This window comes from Giraffa tippelskirchi, chromosome 2 (genome assembly GCF_054371585.1).
Source record: "Giraffa tippelskirchi isolate mGirTip1 chromosome 2, T2T-mGirTip1v1.2.pri, whole genome shotgun sequence".
In the NCBI taxonomy this organism is placed as follows: domain Eukaryota; kingdom Metazoa; phylum Chordata; class Mammalia; order Artiodactyla; family Giraffidae; genus Giraffa; species Giraffa tippelskirchi.
This window is the reverse complement of record NC_137276.1, coordinates 63,575,128-63,594,674: the sequence shown is the minus strand read 5'-3', so window position 1 is coordinate 63,594,674 and position 19,547 is coordinate 63,575,128. Positions and strand designations below refer to the sequence as shown.

The window sequence follows — 19,547 nt, the reverse complement described above, 5'->3', positions numbered from 1 at the left end:
CCAATGCAAATTTTCTGGTTTTAATAATGTACTATAGTTATGCAAGATGTTGACACTGAAGAAGGCTGAGTGAAGGATGCATGGGATCTTCCTGTACATTTTTTGGGGGAAACTTCCTAGGAGTCTCTAATTATTTCAAAATACAAATCTAAGAAAAAAAGTTTACTTACATTAATGTCAGAACTTAAAACTGTAGTCTTTCACATCATCCAAATTCCTAAGACATTTTTCAGTAATGGAAAATAGACTAAAAATATATTCTTTGCTAGCCTATACACAAAAAGTATCTAGGGAAAAAAAAAAGTATCTAGGATTTTAGGATTAAGTCAGTCAAGGAATATAACACAATATCTTAACAGACTGTTTTCTTTCCAAAGAATATACTCTTATTTAAAAATGGTAATGGATCAAGAAGTTTATTAGAATACTTGGCACATTTCTTAGAATTCATGTAATTATAATAAAGCTTAAATTAAGATTTGGTAATGACATAATTCATAGCTCAATATGTTAAAATTACTTTTATTTAAAAGGTTAAATACTTAAGCAAGAGTACTTGGGCAAGGATGGCTTTTTAACAAATTGCTTTAATATTATTTTTCCTCCAGTCTCTGCATCTATTTTATATTTTTTGCCTTTCTTTCAAAATGTATTCCTGTAATTCCTGAAGATTTACTGGCCAATTCACTTCAGCTGTCTCTAATCTGTTTAACTTTATCCACTAAATTTAAAATTTCAAAAAATTTTTCAACCTGAAGATTCTGTTTATTTCAGTTAAATCATTTTGAGAATTTATTCATGTTTGTCTTATCTTCTATTTTTAAAGTATTTTGTATAGTTATTTTATATTCTGTATCTGATCACTGAGGTATCAAAACCCTGGGGGCACCTATAGCTGTTGGCAGGCCTGTGCTTTCAAACTGCCCAAAGAAGCAAGCTCCCCATAATACATCATACTCAAGCCAGGATGCAAAAGGAACTCCTGAAGTGTCCTGACTCAAAGCAGATGATTTTCTAGGCCATCCTTTCTTTCTCTGAAGGTGTAAGCCTTTGGAGATTTAGGTTTTATGCAGGGACCCCAGGTCAGTAGCCTACATTTATGCAGGTCCTCTCACAGAGCTGTTAATCTCCAAAGCTCTACACTCCTGGAGGTATGTGCCTTCAGCCTCAGCCTTTTTGCTTCCTTTTAACTGTCTAATTTTAGTCTCTAGATTTTCTTTGTTCTGTTTGCCTTTGAGAACTTCCTTTACTCTCCTCAAAGCTCAGCAATGCATTTAAAAGTATCCTAAATTCTTTTACCATGTCTCTAGTTGTTTCTTACTGCTAAATGTACAGAATATCTATCCCTCCATGATTCCACAAATGAGCTACAAATCTATTCCAAAATGAGCTATGAATTTATAATACTACAAGAACAGAATTAACTATGTCATGCCTAAACTTCAGTGGAACTCCTAGATTCTCCATTTTTTTTTTTACTTACCCGTGCAAAATCAAAATGGGGTTCATACTGTCCTCCAACTCCATAATTTGCTACCTGCATGAGAAACAAGGCATGAATGGAAGAACTATCAAGATTACTATTCAAAAAAATCTGAGCCCCATTTTGATCTCTTATATATCACAGTTGCTGCTAAGTCGCTTCAGTCATGCCCGACTCTGTGCGACCCCATAGACAGCAGCCCACCAGGCTCCGCCATCCCTGGGATTCTCCAGGCAAGAATACTGGAGTGGGTTGCCATTTCCTTCTCCAGTGCATGAAAGGGAAAAGTGAAGTGAAGTCGCTCAGTCGTGTCCGACTCTTAGCGACCCCATGGACTGTAGCCTACCAGGCTCCTCTGTCCATGGGATTTTCCAGGCATGAGTACTGGAGTGGGGTGCCACTGCCTTCTCCGATATCACAGTTAGGTACTTGCAAATAAATGAGAAGCAAAGCATTTTTTCTTTTAATCAGTGAGAGTTTCTAAGAAATCAAGGATGAAAAACTAAGAGATGTTATAAGCTATTTTAGAATCTTAGTTAATATGCTTTTCTTTAGCAAATGTTTGGAGCACATGATTTTTCTAACACATAAGAAACTTTGATTTTTAGAATTAGTTTTCTAAAATGAGAATTTCACAATTTTTTTTTCACTAAACACTTTCCTTGAGAATTTAAATCAAGATTCATGTTTCCCAAAGCCTAAAATGCTGGCAAATTCCCAATCTACTTTAATGAAATCCCCTTTGGGTACCTATTTTTTCCCTACTTAAGTAAAAAAAGGGAAGAAGTTAACACCAATTTAATTATTCCTGTTGGAAGGCCCTGACAGCTTCATTTGGATGTGACAATGTCCCAGTGTGAAGCAGCAAAAGAAAGTAAGAAAAATATCTAGTCTGAGTTCATGGTCCAGATTTCTTAGTTACAATACAGCATATGTAACTTTGGATACAATCAGTTCTCTTGTTTGTAAAATAATGTTAAAACTACCTCTTTTCACCGCAATATGACAAAATGCTAACAAAATGAAAGGAAAATGTAAGTTAAAGAGCATTGTTGATAAAATGAGTACATAATTAAAACAGTTGCCCACAGCAAAGTCTTATGTAAATTATTATTACTGTAGATGATAATTTACTTCTTATGTTGTAGATGCCTTGGTTTGGATCAGACTATTCAGTCAGAAATATATCAAGTAGCCTGAAAGAGCCTGTGAAGGTTAGCCTGGTAAGAATAAATACAAATTAGGAAAGAAAAAGACATCATAGCTTTTTATTTACTGCATATATGTTATTCACTTCTTGTACAGAGGGCAAAGCATATGCCTCCTTATTCCCCAGTAAAAATCTATGTGATATTTTGCAGTAATAGACAATTAGAAGAAATTGGCCAACAAAGGTAACTGCAGTAGAGAAATGGAAAGCAATAATGCTATAACTGAAATCGACATCAAACTGAAATGGACTTGATTCTGGGACAAGATGGGAAAAGATGAGTAGGACCTGAGCTCACCTCTCTCACGATGCGACTGATAAGGGATTAATCTCCAAAATACACAAACAGCTCACACAGCTCAGTATCAAAAAAGAAACCCTAACAAAAAATGGGCAGAAGATCTAAATAGATGTTTTTCCAAAGAAGACATACAGATAACCAAAAAGCACATGAAAAAAATGCTCAACATCACTAACTATTAGAGAAATGCAAATCAAAACTGTGAGGTATTGCCTCACAAGGGTCAGAATGACCATCATCAAAAAGTCTAGAAACAAAAAATGCTGGAGAGGGTGTGCAGAAAGGAGAACCTTCCTACACTGTTGGTGGGAATGTAAACTGACAGAGCCACTACAGAGAACAGTATAGAGGTTCCTTAAAAAACGAAAAACAGAGCTTTCATATAATTCAGCAATCCCACTCCTGGGCATATATTCAGAGAAAACCATAATTCTAAAAGATACATGCACCCCAATGCTCACTGAGCACTATTTACAACAGCTAAGACATTCAGGAAGCAACCTAAATGTCCACCGACAGAGGAACAGACAAGGACGTGGTATATACTTATCAATAGACTATTACTTAGCCATAAAAAGGAATGAAATAATTCCACTTGCAACAACATAGAGATTGTCATACTAAGTGAAGTAAGTCAGAGAAAGACAATATCATTTGATCACTTATATGTGGAATCTAGAAAAATGATACAAATGAACTTACTTACAAAACAAAAACCAGACTCAGAGAACAAGCTTATGGTTGGGGGTGGGGGAAAGACCAAGGGAAAGGGACAGATAGGGAGTTTGGGATGGACATAAACACACTGCTATATTCAAAATGGAAAACCAAAAAGGACCAAGATGGGAGGGGAGTTTGGGGGAGAGTGTGCGTGTGCACACACTTAGTTGTGTCTGACTCTTTGTGACCCCACGGACTGTAGCCCATCAGGCTCTTTTGTCCATGGAATTTTCTAGGAAAGAATACTGGAATGGGTTGTCATTTCCTCCTCCAGGGGATCTTCCCAACCTAGGAATTGAACCCACATCTCCTGCACAGGCAGGCAGCTTCTTTATCACTATGCCATCTAGGGGAGCATGGATACATGTATATGTATGACTGAGTCCCTTCACTGTTCACCTAAAACTACCAAAACATTGTTAATCAGCTATATTCCAATACAAACTACAAAATTAAAGAAAAAACAACAGAGTTATGGTTACCAAAGCAGAAAGGTGGCAGGGAGGGATAAATTAGGAACTTGGGATTAACATACACATACTAGTTAATATGAGGCTTCCCAGGTGGCACAGTGGTAAAGAATCTGCCTAGGGGATTTACAGCTGAGCAGTGCGTACACACACACACACTACATATAAACTAGATAAACTAGATAACTAATAAGGACCTACTATATAGCACAAGGAACTCTACCCAACACTCTGTAATAACCTACAGGAGAAAGAATCTGAAAAAGAATACATATATACAGATATGTAGAACTAAATCACTCTGCGGTATGCCTGAAACTAACACAACATTGTCAATCAACTATACTTCAATATTAAAAAGAAAACTCATGCTGATCCCCCCACAAATCAAGTTAAAATGGAGATGAAGAATAAAACACTGACAAGGAAAATGTTTCCAACTTTTGCTATTTGAGAAACTCTAGATATGCAGTCAGAGGAATCTGGTGAAGGTCAGAGGAATTTTGTTGACAGTAAACTTATTAACATAAAGAAAGTGATCATGATAAAAAGAATGAAGACATCTTGGAGGAAGTGACTCTGGAAAAAATCATCAATAAAAGATCTCTCAGAGATATTTAATAACATTAAAAGCAGAAAGGATAAAACAATAAAAGCTGAACCAAATTTAGAATCAGGAAAATTTACAAAGAAAAAGATGCTTGCTCTGTATCATAAGTGTAACAATGAGAAGAAAAGAAACAACTGTTGATAAGTGCTTACAAAGATTTAAAACACTGTAATCCTCAATATTTCTAATATTTTAAATTACCGAGACAATTCAATAGTGAACACTAGTTTTCAACAAATGATGCTGGGACAACTGCCTATATAACCACATGAAAGAATGAAGTTGGGCCTCTACCTTATATCATATATAAAAATGACTCAAGATGGATCAAAGACCTGAATGTAAGAAATAAAACCATGAAAGTTATAGGAAAAACCACAGGTGTGAATCTTTATGTCCTTGGATTAGGCAATGGTTTCTTAAGAGACCTTAAGAAAAAGCAACCAAAAAAAGACATATCAGACTTCATAGAAATTAACATTTTTTGCCAAAGGATACCATCAAGAAAGTGAAAGACACACCAGAGAATGGGAGAAAATATTTGCAAAACATATACTTAATATGGATCCAGTATTCAGAACATATGAACAACACATAATAAAAGACAAATAACCCCATTAAAAAAATAGGCAAAGAATTTTAATAGAAATGTTTTTCATAGATATAAAAATAGCTAATAAGCTCATGCAAAGATACTCAACATCATTAGTCATCAGTTCAGTTCAGTCACTCAGTCGTGTTCAACTCTTTGTGACACCATGAACTGCAGCACACCAGGCCTCCCCGTCCAGCACCAACACCCAGAGTTTACCCAAACCCATGTCCATTGAGTCGGTGATGCCATCCAACTATCTCATCCTCTGTCGTCCCCTTCTCCTCCTGCCCTCAATCATTCCCAGCATCAGGGTCTTTTCCAATGAGTCAACTCTTCGCATGAGGCGGCCAAAGTATTGGACTTTCAGCTTCAACATCAGTCCTTCCAATGAACACCCAGGACTGATCTCCTTTAGGATGGACTGACTGTATCTCCTTGCAGTACAAGGGACTCTCAAGAGTCTTCTCCAACACCACCGTTCAAAAGCATTAATTCTTCGGGCTCAGCTTTCTTTATACTCTAACTCTCACATCCATACATGACCACCGGAAAAACCATAACCTTGACTAGACAGACGTTTGTTGGCAAAGTAATGTCTCTGCTTTTTAATATGCTGTCTAGGTTGGTCATAACTTTCCTTCCAAGGAGTAAGCGTCTATTAATTTCATGGCTGCATCACCATCTGCAGTGATTCTGGAGCCCCCAAAAATAAAGTCAGCCACTGTTTCCCCATCTATTTGCCATGAAGTGATGGGACTGGATGCCATGATCTTAGTTTTCTGAATGTTGAGCTTTAAGCCAACTTTTTCACTCTCTTCTTTCACTTTTCATCAGGAGGCTCTTTAGTTCTTCTTCACTTTCTGCCATAAGGGTGGTGTCATCTGCATATCTGAGGTTATTGATATTCTCCCAGCAATCTTGATTCCAGCTTGTGCTTCTTTCAGCCCAGCGTTTCACATGATGTATTCTGCATATAAGTTAAATAAGCAGGGTGACAATATACAGCCTTGACGTACTCCTTTTCCTATTTGGAAACAGTCTGTTGTTCCGTGTCCAGTTCTAATTGTTGCTTCCTGACCTGCATACAGGTTTCTCAAGAGGCAGGTCAGGTGGTCTGGTATTCCCATCTCTTTCAGAATTTTCCACAGTTTGTTGTGATCCACACAGTCAAAGGCTTTGGCATAGTCAATAAAGCAGAAATAGATGTTTTTCTGGAACTCTCTTGCTTTTTGGATGATCCAACAGATGTTGGCAACTGATCACTGGTTCCTCTGCCTTTTCTAAAACCAGCTTGAACATCCGGAAGTTCACAGTTCACATATTGCTGAAGCCTGGCTTGGAGAATTTTGAGCATTACTTTACTAGTGTGTGAGATGAGTGCAATTGTGCGGTAGTTTGAGCATTCTTTGTCATTGCTTTTCTTTGGGATTGGAATACAAACAGACCTTTTTCAGTCCTGTGGCCACTGCTGAGTTTTCCAAATTTGCTGACATATTGAGGATAGCACTTTCACAGCATCATCTTTTAGGACTGGAAATAGCTCAACTGGAATTCTATCACCTCCCCTAGCTTTGTTTGGAGTGATGCTTCCTTGACTTCACATTCCAGGATGTCTGGCTCCAGGTGAGTGATCACACCATCGTGATTATCTGGGTCATGAAGATCTTTCTTGTACAGTTCTTCTGTGTATTCTTGCCATCTCTTCTTAATATCTTCTGCTTCTGTTAGGTCCATACCATTTCTGTCCTTTATTGAGCCCATCTTTGCATGAAATGTTCCCTTGGTATCTCTAATTTTCTTGAAGAGATCTCTAGTCTTTCTCATTCTACTGTTTTCTTCTATTTCTTTGCATTGGTCATTGAGGAAGGCTTTCTTACCTCTCCTTGCTATTCTTTCAAACTCCACATTCAGATGGGTATATCTTTTCTTTTCGCCTTTGCTTTTCGCTTCTCTTCTTTTCACAGCTATTTATAAGGCCTCCTCAAACAGCCATTTTGCTTTTTTGCATTTCTTTTTCTTGGGGATGGTCTTGATCCCTGTCTCCTGTACAATGTCACGAACCTCCGTCCATTATTCATCAGGCACTCTATCAGATCTAGTCCCTTAAATCTATTTCTCACTTCTACTGTATAATCATAAAGGATTTGATTTAGGTCATACCTGAATGGTCTAGTGGTTTTCCAGGGAAATGCAAATAAAACCATAATGAAATAGCATTTCAAACATATTAGAATAACCTTAATTAAAAAAACCAGGCAAGAACAGATATTGGCAAAGATGTGACCAAAAATGGAACCCTTCTACATTGCCAGTGGGACTGTAAAATCAGATGGCCATTTGGGAAAACAGTTTGTCAGCTCCTCAAATATTAAAGGTAACACATGACCCAGCATACTTCCTTAAGTAGATATATACCCAAGAGGAATTTAAATGTTGTCTGTTCAAAAATTTGTAGACAAATGTTCATAGCATTAGTCATAATATCCAAAGAGTAGAAACAAATGTTCTTCAACTGATAAATAAAATGTGGTATATCCAACAAGAGAGTATTATTCAGACATGAAAAAGCATGAAGTGCTGGTTCATGCTACAACACATATATAGCTTAAAAACATTGTTAAGTGAAATAACCCAAATATACCAAGCCTCATATTGTATTACTCCATTTACATGAAATATCTGCTGCTACTGCTAAGTCGCTTCAGTCGTGTCCGACTCTGTGCGACCCCATAGACGGCAGCCCACCAGGCTCTGCCGTCCCTGGGATTCTCCAGGCAAGAATACTGGAGTGGGTTGCCAGTTCCTTCTCCAGTGCATGAAAGGGAAAAGTGAAAGTGAAGTCGCTCAGTCGTGTCCGACTCTTAGCGACCCCATGGACTGTAGCCTACCAGGCTCCTCCGTCCATTGGATTTTCCAGGCAAGAGTACTGGAGTGGGGTGCCATTGCCTTCTCCGACATGAAATATCTAGAACAGGCAAATTCATAGAAAGTAGAGAAGCAGTTGCCAGGGGCACTAGAGTAGGGGAATGGAGAGTGAGTACTTAAATGGGGTTTCTTTTGGTGTGATGAAAATAGTGGTAATGATTGTACAACCATGTGAATACTAAAACCAGGGTAAATTTTACGGTATATGAATAGAAAACAGAAAGGAAAAATTACTTATGAAAAACAGTGTACTAATAAATATTGGTATTACATATTTTTCATTTCCCTAGAAATTTATACTCAACAGTAAGAGTTTTAATATTTTGAGAAAAAAATTTTAAAGGTCCCAGAACAATTTTAAGTTTTCCCACTGATTATTAAGATCAGTGTACATGGTTTCAGCCTATATATTCACTTTTACAGTCACAAAGTATCTTGCAAATTGAATAATGTCTGTACAGTGCAGAAAAATCTCATCTGTAACATCTTTTAAAAAAAATTTTAACTTTTTATTTTGTATTGGAGTATAGCCAATTAATAGTGTTGTGATAATTTGAAATGGATAGCAAAAGGACTCAGCCATACATATACATGTATCCATTCTCCCCCAAACTTCCTTCCCATCCAGGCTGCCACATAACATTGAGAAGCATCTTTTGAAGAAGTGTAAGAACAATGTGATTACTTACCTGTAATTCCTCTGCTGTGGAAACGTCTAGTCCTGTTAGATCCTGGATTCTCATATTAATTCGTGACACCACAGGGTTTTCATAGCCAGACAGCCAGGCACTAAAAACATGAAGAAAATATTAGTTTTACTGATTAAGTTTCAATACATAAAGGCCATTTTAAAAGCCATAATATACAGCCATAATATTATGGCTTTATCTATAAGCATTTAGTTGATTTACTTCTTTGATATGATTTTTACTGATGTTAAAGGATGTTACTTTCAACAGTTGGAGGTTGGAAAGGGAAAAAATTAATATCATTTATTACAGAGTTTTCATGAAAATAGGTGGGTTAATGTAAGAAGGCTATAAAGGACTATCTTCACTGAGAATTTCTTTTTAATTTTGAAAAAATATATTTATCAAACAAATATATACATCAAACTGAAAACAACTGTTCCTTCTAGGTAAGGTATAGGAATTGGCCAGGGTGGAGGTTAGGGATTTTAGCTTGATTTATATAATGCTAATATTTTATAAGGAAAAGAATTCATGTACTGATTGTATAAATAAAAAAGTTTTTAAAAGATACCCAACACAACAGTAGGATGGCTATAATCACAAAGATGGACAATAACAAGTGTTGGTAATGATGTGAAGTAATCAGAACCCTCATATATTGCTGGTAGGAATGTAAACTAGCGCAATCACTCTGGAAAACACTTTGGCAGTTCCTCAAATTGTTAAACATAGAGTGACCTAGTAATTCCATGCCTAGGTATGTATATCCAAGAGAAATTAAAATGTGTATTCATACCAAAACTTGTGCACAAATGTTCACAGTAGCATTGTTAATGGCCAAAAAGTGGAAATAATCCAAACGTCCATCAATTGATGGACAGACACATAAAATGTGATATATCCATAAGATGGATTATTCTATCATGAAATGGAAGTACTGATACATACCACAACATGGATGAACCTTGAAACCATTATGTTAAAGATAAATCAGATACAAAAGGTCACACATTATGATTCTATTTACATGAAAAGTCCAGGTAAACCAATAGAGACAGTATATTAGTGGTTGCCAGGCGAAGGGGGAATTAAGGAATGGTTGCTAATGGGTACAGGATTTCCTTTTGGGCGGGTGGAAGTGTTCTGGAATTAGATAATGGTGATGACTGCACAGCTACAAAGACTGAAAACCACTGAACTGTATACTTTAAAGGATGAATTTTATGGTATGGAAACTATAGCTCAATAAAATGGTACTGCAAAATTCAACTCTCTCCTTTATGTATGCTTTTTCCCAGTCTATTAGACTTTTTCCTTCTTCACTTCGCTCATCAAGCTATGGTCCATCATTTCTACAGCATCGGCAATTTTTTTTAGTAGAGCCATGGCTGCAAGATCTTAGTTCCCCAAACGGGGATCGAACCCATGCCACCTGCAATGGAAGCGTGGCGTCCTAACCACTGGACCACCAGGGAAGTCCTTCAACAGCATTCTTGATAAAAGCCTAAATTTAATTCTCTGGCAAAAAGACAATCCTGAATGAATTTCTTTTCTCCAAGCTTATACCTGTATTACCAAATTCTACTGGAGAAAATAATGAAATAAGGCAAATACATTCCACTAAAAATTCATGAACACTAACTCTAAGTGGGCCTTACCCTCTCCTTTATTCTGAATGCCACCCCACCCAGGACTCCCCCTTCACTCAGTGGACAACATATCTCCTATTTAGAAGATAAAACAGAAACCATTCAATCTATTCCTGATACACAGTTCATTCTAGTTCATTCCAGCTCCAAGAGGAGATTTCTCTCCATTATCTAAGGCCAATCCTCTGCCTTAGATTCTATTATCTCCTGCCATTTCAGGAATCATGAATCATTGATTAGCCCTTCTCTCGCTTACATAATCAACATCCATTCTCAATAATTCCTCCCACAGCTTTTAACAGTGCTTAAGACTCTCCCATTAAACAAATAAGCAAAAATTTCAAATTCTTTCCCTCAATTCTTTCTCTCTCCATCTACCAACTTCTTTCTCCTCCCTCTTCAAGTCAACCTTTTCACAGACTCCTCACTTCTCAATCCATTCCAATCTAGCTTCAATCTCTATCACTCCATCAAAACTGCTCTTGCTAATATCACCTAAAACCCTACTGTTATTAAATCTAACAAGATTTTCTGATTTTTCTCACAGTTATTCACTCTTTTAGTAACATTTCACAATGTTCATCCCTCTTGAAACTCTCCTCCTCACTCATGCATTCTCCAGGTACTCCTTGCTTACTAACTCTTCAGCCTGAAGTCTCCTGTTATCAAGAAGAACACCTTCACTTTTACCATTTTAGCAAATTATCAATCTTTCACTTTAAAGTTTTAAAATTATAAAAGCTTGTTATATTAAACATTATAATATGCTTGTTTATTTAACAAGACTATAACAAATGCTTGTTATATTCAACAAATGGTTCTGGGACACAGGATAACCATGTGCAAAAGAAAGAAGATGAACCCCCTACCTCATTCACATTATAATAAAAAAATTAGAAGGGACTGAAGATCTAAATATAAGAGCTAAAATTACAAAACTTTTTGGAAAAAAACACGATGTATATCTCTGTGATCTTAGATTAGTCATTGTTTTAGCTATGACCTCAAAAGTAGAAACAACAACAAAAGCAAACAGGACATCATCAAAATGAATTGTATTTCAAAAGACACGAATTTCAGAACAGCATTATTCATGATAGCCAAAAAGCAGAAATAACTGAAATATCAAAAGATGGATAAAATGTGGCATATCTATACAAAAGAATATTGCTCAACCATATCCTGAAAACATGCTAAGCAAAAGTAGCCAGACACTAAAAGGTCATGTATATGATTCCATTTACACAAAATATTCAGGATAGGCAAATCAACATTAAAAACAGAAAGTACATTAGTGGTTGCCCAGGGCTGGGGCAGGTAGGGGATTAAGGATTGGGTAGTTATGGCTCCAGTACTCTTGCCTGAAGAATCCCATGGATGAAGGAGCCTGGTAGGCTACAGTCCATGGGGTCGCTAAGAGTTGGACACGACTGAGCGACTTCACTTTCACTTTCATGCATTGGAGAAGGAAATGGCAACCCACTCCAGTGTTCCTGCCTGGAGAATCCCAGGGACAGGGGAGCCCAGCGGGCTGCCATCTATGGGGTCGCACAGAGTCGGACACGACTGAAGTGACTTGGCAGCAGCAGCAGCAGTTATGGCTGAGGAGTGTAAAACTTCTCTTTGGGGTAATGAAAATGTTCTAAAATTAATTGTGGTGATGGAGGCACAATTCTCTAACTATACTAAAAAACCACTGACTTATACACTTCAAATGGGTGAACTGTATGGTATATAGTTCAATAAAGCTTTTTTTTGGCCACACCAAGCAGCTTGCAGGATCTTAGTTCTCCAACCAGGGGCTGAACCTATGCCCCCTGCATTGGAAACTTGAAGTCTTAACCACTGGACTGAGAGGCAAGTCCTTCAATAAAGCTATTTTTTAAAGAAATACTTATTATAAAAATTTCAAAAAATATAAAGTACATGCAGTCCCTTTCCTAGTCTCAAAACACTATTAACAAATAGATATATATCCTCTCAATAGCTTTTCCCCGTGTGTAAACAAACTTACTGAGAGAATTAAAAAAAAAAAAAAGACTCCACCCTTCAACCTTACACCTTAATATACACATATACTTTTTTCTCCCTAAAAATACTTCTGACATATCTCCTAGTTAATACACATAATGCTACCTCATTTTTTAAAATTATTGTGGTAAAAAATATACAACATAAAATTAACCATTTTAACCATTTTTAAGAGTGCAATTCAGGGGTGTTAAATACAGTCACAAAGTTGCACAAGCATCACCACTCTCTATTTCCAAAACTTTTTCTCCATCTCACACTGAAATTATGTATACTCTGAAACAACAACTTGCCATTTCCTTCTCCTCCCAGTCCCAGGTAACCTCTAGTCCACTTTTTGTCTGTATGAATTTCCCTATTCTAGATACCTCCTATAAGTGGAATCATACCATATTTGTCCTTTTGTGCCTGGTTTATTTCACTTAGTATAATATCCTCAAGGTTCATCCATGTTACAGCATGTATCAGAATTTCAATCCTTTTAAAGGTTGAATACAGTCCATAATTTGTTTATACCACATTTTATTTATCCATTCATCCACTAATGGATACTTGGGTTGCCTCTACCTGTTGACTGTCATGAATAAGGCTGTTATGAACATGGATGTACAAGTAATTGGTTTGAGACCTCTTTCAATTTGGGGGGATATACATCTAGAAGTGTAATTTCTAGATCATATCATAATCTCATGTTCGACTTTGTGAGGAACTGCCAGTCTGTTTTCCGCAGCAACTATACCACTTTACATTTCAATTCGTCACTTTTTAATTACTGCTTTTTATTTTTAATATTAAAATATCTTTAATTCCAAGATGACCACAAAGGTCTGTCAATAAAGCACTGGTTAAAAAAGGTTGTTTCTAATTTTTCTCTATTACAAACAATATTGTAACAAATTTCTGTATACATTTTGCATACTTCTGCAAATATCTCTGTAGGATAATTTCCTAGATGTGGAAATACTACATGAGTTTTACATTTTGATAAATGATATCAAATTGCCCTCCAAAAATATTTGTGACTTATACTTCTAACAACTGTTTATGAGTGCCCATTTCATAAAATCCTTGACAGTATCAATCTTTTTAATCTTTCCCAATCTTAGAGGCAAAAATATTTTAATTGTTTAAATTTTTTAAAAGTTTTAATTTGCACTTCTCGCTATATCACAAACTATCTTAATAGAAGGCTTAAGGTTTAGAAATTAAGCCTCAGATGAGAGACAGTCACTGATAACCATAGCTTTAAAAGAAACTGCTATAGTCACTGGAGAGGAAAATGAGTTCTACATAGGAGGTTATTTCACTTAATTTGACTTTCATATGAAACCTCTCCAAAATATAGTAAGATTCTCCAAAGCTGGAGAACACATTTAAAACATTTTACTCATCCCATCCTTAAAAGCATTACTGCTAATCCGTCTTCAGGAACATTATTGTAGACTTACTGGATAGTTGAAATTAGCTGTTTTAACACTACTAAAAATGACAGACAATGATACTGTAATATATTAACTGTCTGTTCTTTAGGATCTAGAAGTCTTACTCCTACATTAAATTAAATAATCAGATATCAACATTCTTCTAGTACTCAGTGCTTTAACTGAGTTAGAATGTAAAATTGTAGCATTTACTGTAACCTGGAAAAAAATCATTTGAAGAACATTCTTTATCTTTTGTACAATTATAATTGAAAATGTCAACTAAGTTATAGTGTTTTTTCCACAAAACATAGTTTAGCGCTAGGAGAAAAACAGAACTCTTTATGTGTGTCCTCTTTTTCCATTAATAATTTGATAACCCCAAATATATTTCTGTTGGTCTTAATGACAGGAACCTGAGAGTTAAGTTGTACATGCAGAGTAACATTAACATTTTTTCATTTCTGCTGTAAAAAAAGTTCATTATCCTTTTAATATATACTTTTAAAAATATCACTGGAATGCTTTATTTAAGTAAGAAGAAACAGTCTCATGTTGCATGACTGTATTTCTAATACTAAGGAACGTATGCTCAAGTAAACAGACACCACCACTTTGGAGGTTTTTAAGTGAAAGTCGCTCAGACATGTCTGACTCTTTGCAACCCCAAGGACTGTACAGTTCGTGGAATTCTCCAGGCCAGAATACTGGAGTGTAGCCTTTCCCTTCTCCAGGGGATCTTCCCAACCCAGGGATCAAACCCAGGTCTCCCTCATTGCAGGCAGATTCTTTACCCACTGAGCCACAAGGGAAGGTTAAGATTGTTACAAAACTGCCGAAAGAAAACATGATTAATGTAATTTGCATACCACTATGTGATTTTTTTGCAAAGGCAAAATATAATTCAGGGCCCAAAGTGCCAGTTACAGAGGGCAAAACTTTCAATAACTCTTCCATAAGTGCTTCACAATTAACAAAGAAAGGCTAATCATCTAGACTTGGAATTTATCGAGTCCCTTTGGTTCTCAGTGGGACAATTATACAATAACACTACAGATCTATCTAGATCTATCCATTTCAGTTATCTCAATCTGAGAATGACTGTTCTAGCCAATAGAAGGGGATGTTGTTGTTACAAGTTGTGCCAATTAAAAAAAAATTTTTTTTGGTATCACTCAAAGCTATCTGCATTGGCCTCTAAACTGTAAAAATATTAATACATTTTTACACTCCATTTGCTCCTTTTTAACATGGGGTAAATTAAATCTTAAGCATAATAAAATATCATATTATAGGAAATCTGCACTTCAAAGTAAAAAATGAAATCACTTCCAAGAAGTGATACTGATTCCACCAGAATTAAAGAAGCTTCTTCTACCACACTCAATATTAACTGTTTATTTGCATATATTACTTTAACTGGACTTATGAACTCACATAACTGTCTTCTCAGAGTATACAACTAAATGTGTATGTGCGTATGTGTGCTCAGTCACTCAGTTGTGCCCAACTCTTTGTGACCCCACGGACTGTAGCTCGCCAGGCTCCTCTGTCCATGAAATTTTCTAGGCAAGAATACTGGAGTGGGTTGCCATTTCCTTCTCCAGGGGATTTTCCTGACCCAGAGATCAAACCTGTGTCTCTTGTATCTCCTGCATTGACAAATGGATACTTTTATCACTGCACCACCTGTAACTGAATAATTACCTCTCAAAAACTAAAATTCCATTACTTTGATTTAGCCAAACTATTAGCTTCTCCAGTAACACGCTGAGATGGAGCAGTGGTAAAGAATCTGCCTGCCAATGCAGGAGACAGAGGTTCAATCCCTCAGTTGGGAAGATCCCCTGGAGAAGGAAATGGCAACCCACTACAGTATTCCTGCCTGGAAAATTTCATGGAGAGAGGAACCTGGCGGCTACAGTCCATGAGGTTGCAAAGAGTCAGACACAGCTGAGCGCACATACACACACAGGAGAATTTTAGGGTGTTTTTTTTTTTTTTATACTGGAAAGACAAAAAATGATTTGCCAGAAGTTCACAGGTAGTCAATAAAGTAAATATTTTGTTTTTTAAACAGTAATGGATTTCCACACGTACTCTGCCCAAAGAAAATTCTATTTGCTAGAACATGAACATATTTTTACTTCCATAGATGATGATACAATCACTTAGAAATGTCTCAGAATACAGATATTTGAAATTCCCTTCTGACTTTGAAAATACAGATGTTCCCAGAGAAAAAGGGACCTCTTTAACTGACATCAGTACACACAAACTCTTTCTGCTATTTTCCATTGGAGATGCCTTCTTCAGACGTATAAAATATGAAGGAAACATAAAACACTCATTTATTTCACTTGTGAAATCTCCAAATTTCAGATTTACAGTGATGAGTAGAAAATGTCTCAATAGATATTAAATTTTCAAAATAGTAAAACCTGTTTGTTAAAATATGAAATGTACTGGACATTTCAAGGAGCAAAGCCCTTCCTTAACCATTAAGACCTCTCTCTCACATAAAGATTTTATTTTTTAAAGGGCTGATGAAAAATTTTCCTTTAGAATAAAAATGAAAACCACTGTGCTATGGAATTCTTTTTTTTTTACTAGGTTGTTTTGAACAAAAACACACACTCACACTGCATACTTTGCCAAGTCTGCGTGAGTTTACTGTGGTGTTATTCAGTCTTTCAATGTGTCTAATGTTACTGGCTAAGTATTTTCTGCTGTTAAATATAATATAAAGTATAGCTGTGCCTTTCTCAAAAATCCAGAGCTATGAAATTAAAGTATTTTCAAAAATAAGCACAAAATGTTTAGAAATATTTAGCTCCAAAAAGGGGAAAAAAAGGTTTGGATCACCTTTCCAAGAGTAATTTGACTTTTGGTAAGAGTCCAGTGACTCTGTGGGCTGAATATTTTGTCAAAAAGTCCATTGTATATATAGAATATTTCAAAATGACTTCGAAAACACTAAGTTCATAAAATTTTGTTTTAAATATTTCCTAAAAACATCCAAATCTGGAGAATTTAGATACTTACTAGCTTTATGACAGTTAAAAAAAAAAAAGCCTAAAACCATGTAATAATTTCTAATAAAATATATAATGGATTTAGTTATTTTAATTGTTTTATCTTATTTATTGGACACACAGCACGTGGGATCTTAGTTCCCCAACCAGGGATCGAACCCATGCTCCCTCCATTGGGAGCTCAGAGTCTTAACCACTGGACCACCAGGGAACCCCAGGATTTAGTTATTTTTAAAAAAATAGGTCAGTTCATTTTTTAGACATGAAAAGGTTCTAGAAATGGAAAATTAGCTTACTTAACTTCAAATGAGGGTTAATTATTATACAATGCACAGAAACATTATAATCATGGTTTAACATATTTATCCAAATTAATTGCTGCAAATCCTTACCTTGTATTAGTATTAACCAACATCAAAATCACATTACAGGAATGTGATTAGGGGTAAGGAGATAGCTAGCAGTACAGGACAGATGGTATATCAGAATACATGTGTGGTGATGCTGAACGTTAATACATAAAGAACATAAAGCTTTGCCTTAAAGTAATTAGGAAAACAAATCAATGTATTCTGTATAGTCTTTATAGTACTTTTGCTACCACTTATAGAGCAATGCTATTTTTTGTTTGACTGCCTCCTAAATTAGTTGTTAAAATCTATGTACTCCTTTGCACAATTTTTAGCTGACAAATTAAATTTTTCATCCCAAGAGTTTCAAAAATTTAATTCTGTCCTACTGAAAACAGTGGTAATTTCTGAAAAATGATTATTTTTTTTATGTATTCAGTGGAGTCTAAACACCATGATGATTTTATGCCCATCATCATCCATTTAAGAAAATACATGAATGAAGCATTTTTAAAATGCTTGGAAATTTTACATCAGTCTTCCCTTTTTTCCTTTGAACTTGCATTTTCATTCCATTCCTATCTTAAAACAGTGGTTCTTAAGAGGGGTAGAGAGGTAGAATTCCCAGGGATGGTGGTGGAAATTTTGCCAACCAGGGGACATGTGACAATGTCTGAAGACATTTTTGATTGTCACAACTGGTGACAGAAGGGTGCTGGCACTCAGCAGGCACTAGTCAAGCCTCAGGTCAGTCAACAAACAACAATCATCTGATCCAAAATGTTAATAGTGCTGAGGCTGAGAAGCCCTCTCCAAGAGGGATATATTTTTATGACTAAAAGTCTTTTATTCATCACACTATACTTCTTCACAACAAAATATTTATGTAAACTGATAAAAATATAAATTTCCTGTAACATAAAGGCCTAACTGTTCAAAAAAAAAAAAAACATGTCTCCTAGAATGGGTTATTACAATGCTTTCGAATTGTGGTGCTGGAGAAGACTCTTGAGAGTCCCTAGGACAGCAAGGATGCCAAATCAGTCAATCCTAAAGGAAATCAACCCTGAATATTCATTGGAAGCTGAAGCTCCAACACTCTGGCCACCTAATGTGAAGAGCCAATTCACTGGAAAAGACCCTGATGCTGGGAAAGATTTGAGGGCAAGAAGAAAAGGGGGTGGCAGAGGATGAGACGGTGAGATAGCATCACTGACTCAATGGACATGAATTTGAGCAAACTCTGGGAGATAGTGAAGAACAGGGAAGCCTGACTTGCTGCAGTCCATGGGGTTCCAGAGAGTCGGACATGACTTAGCGACTGAACAACAGCAATCTAAAGAACATAATTAAACAATCATCATCAAATATAAAAAACAAAAATATATTAAAATATTCCTAAGGAGATGAAGCTTATTTAGTTTATTTTCAATTAAGTATTACATGTGAATAAATATTACTTGTTACTACAATGAGACAGAATTCAGCTCAATGACACTTCTATTTTCATTTTTATGAGAGCTGAGAAACTTTACTTATACAAATAAGTAAATGGAAAAAGAGTTCTGTTGAAATGTCATTTATTTTGAGCTCCTATTAAGTTATATATACTTACAAGTTACATAGTGACCTTTTATTAAAAATTATTTCAGTGACCTATCAGCCAATAACTTAAGGAGATTCCCTTAAATATTGTTAAAAACAAAGAATTTGAAACCAACTGACTTACAGAGGACTTTTTAGGTAATCTTTCAAGGTGTCATTCGCACTACCTATAGCTACTGAGTCATCCTGAGATTTTTAAGCCCCTGCTTTACTACAAATTAAATTAGGCCTTGTTCTATGAAGAGTCTTTGGGAACTTCGGTTACTTTAACATGAGAACACAACTTCACTTACCAGGCAGGGTGTGGGCTATCTCAGCAGGCATTTTAAAACCTAGCAAGTCACTCTGAAAAACTTCTATTAACTTCCCCATAACCATGTCAATCATGAAAAGTCAAAAGTCACAGCTATCAAATACCTATGCCTAATAGCCAAGGTCTTACAAATCATA

At 36.0% G+C, this 19,547-nt stretch overlaps 1 protein-coding gene and 1 non-coding gene across 25 annotated transcripts in view; both read right to left on the bottom strand.

Moving 5' to 3' along the window:
- Nucleotides 1–19,547, bottom strand: part of P4HA1 (prolyl 4-hydroxylase subunit alpha 1) — a 94,936-nt gene that overhangs the window by 7,735 nt on the left and 67,654 nt on the right. For 19 of the 24 annotated variants that reach the window (XM_081566217.1, XM_081566114.1, XM_081566088.1 and 16 more), the window contains 2 exons: nt 9,004–9,103; nt 1,484–1,537 (listed from right to left, as the gene is read on the bottom strand). In XM_081566217.1, coding sequence (XP_081422343.1) covers nt 1,484–1,537; nt 9,004–9,103 — 154 coding nt within the window. The remainder of the gene's footprint in view (nt 1–1,483; nt 1,538–9,003; nt 9,104–19,547) is intronic. The other 5 variants (XM_081566174.1, XM_081566235.1, XM_081566164.1 and 2 more) reach the window with 1 other exon arrangement.
- TRNAW-CCA (transfer RNA tryptophan (anticodon CCA)) lies at nt 10,409–10,481 on the bottom strand. Its single transcript has one exon. It is a non-coding gene; the product is annotated as a tRNA-Trp (tRNA).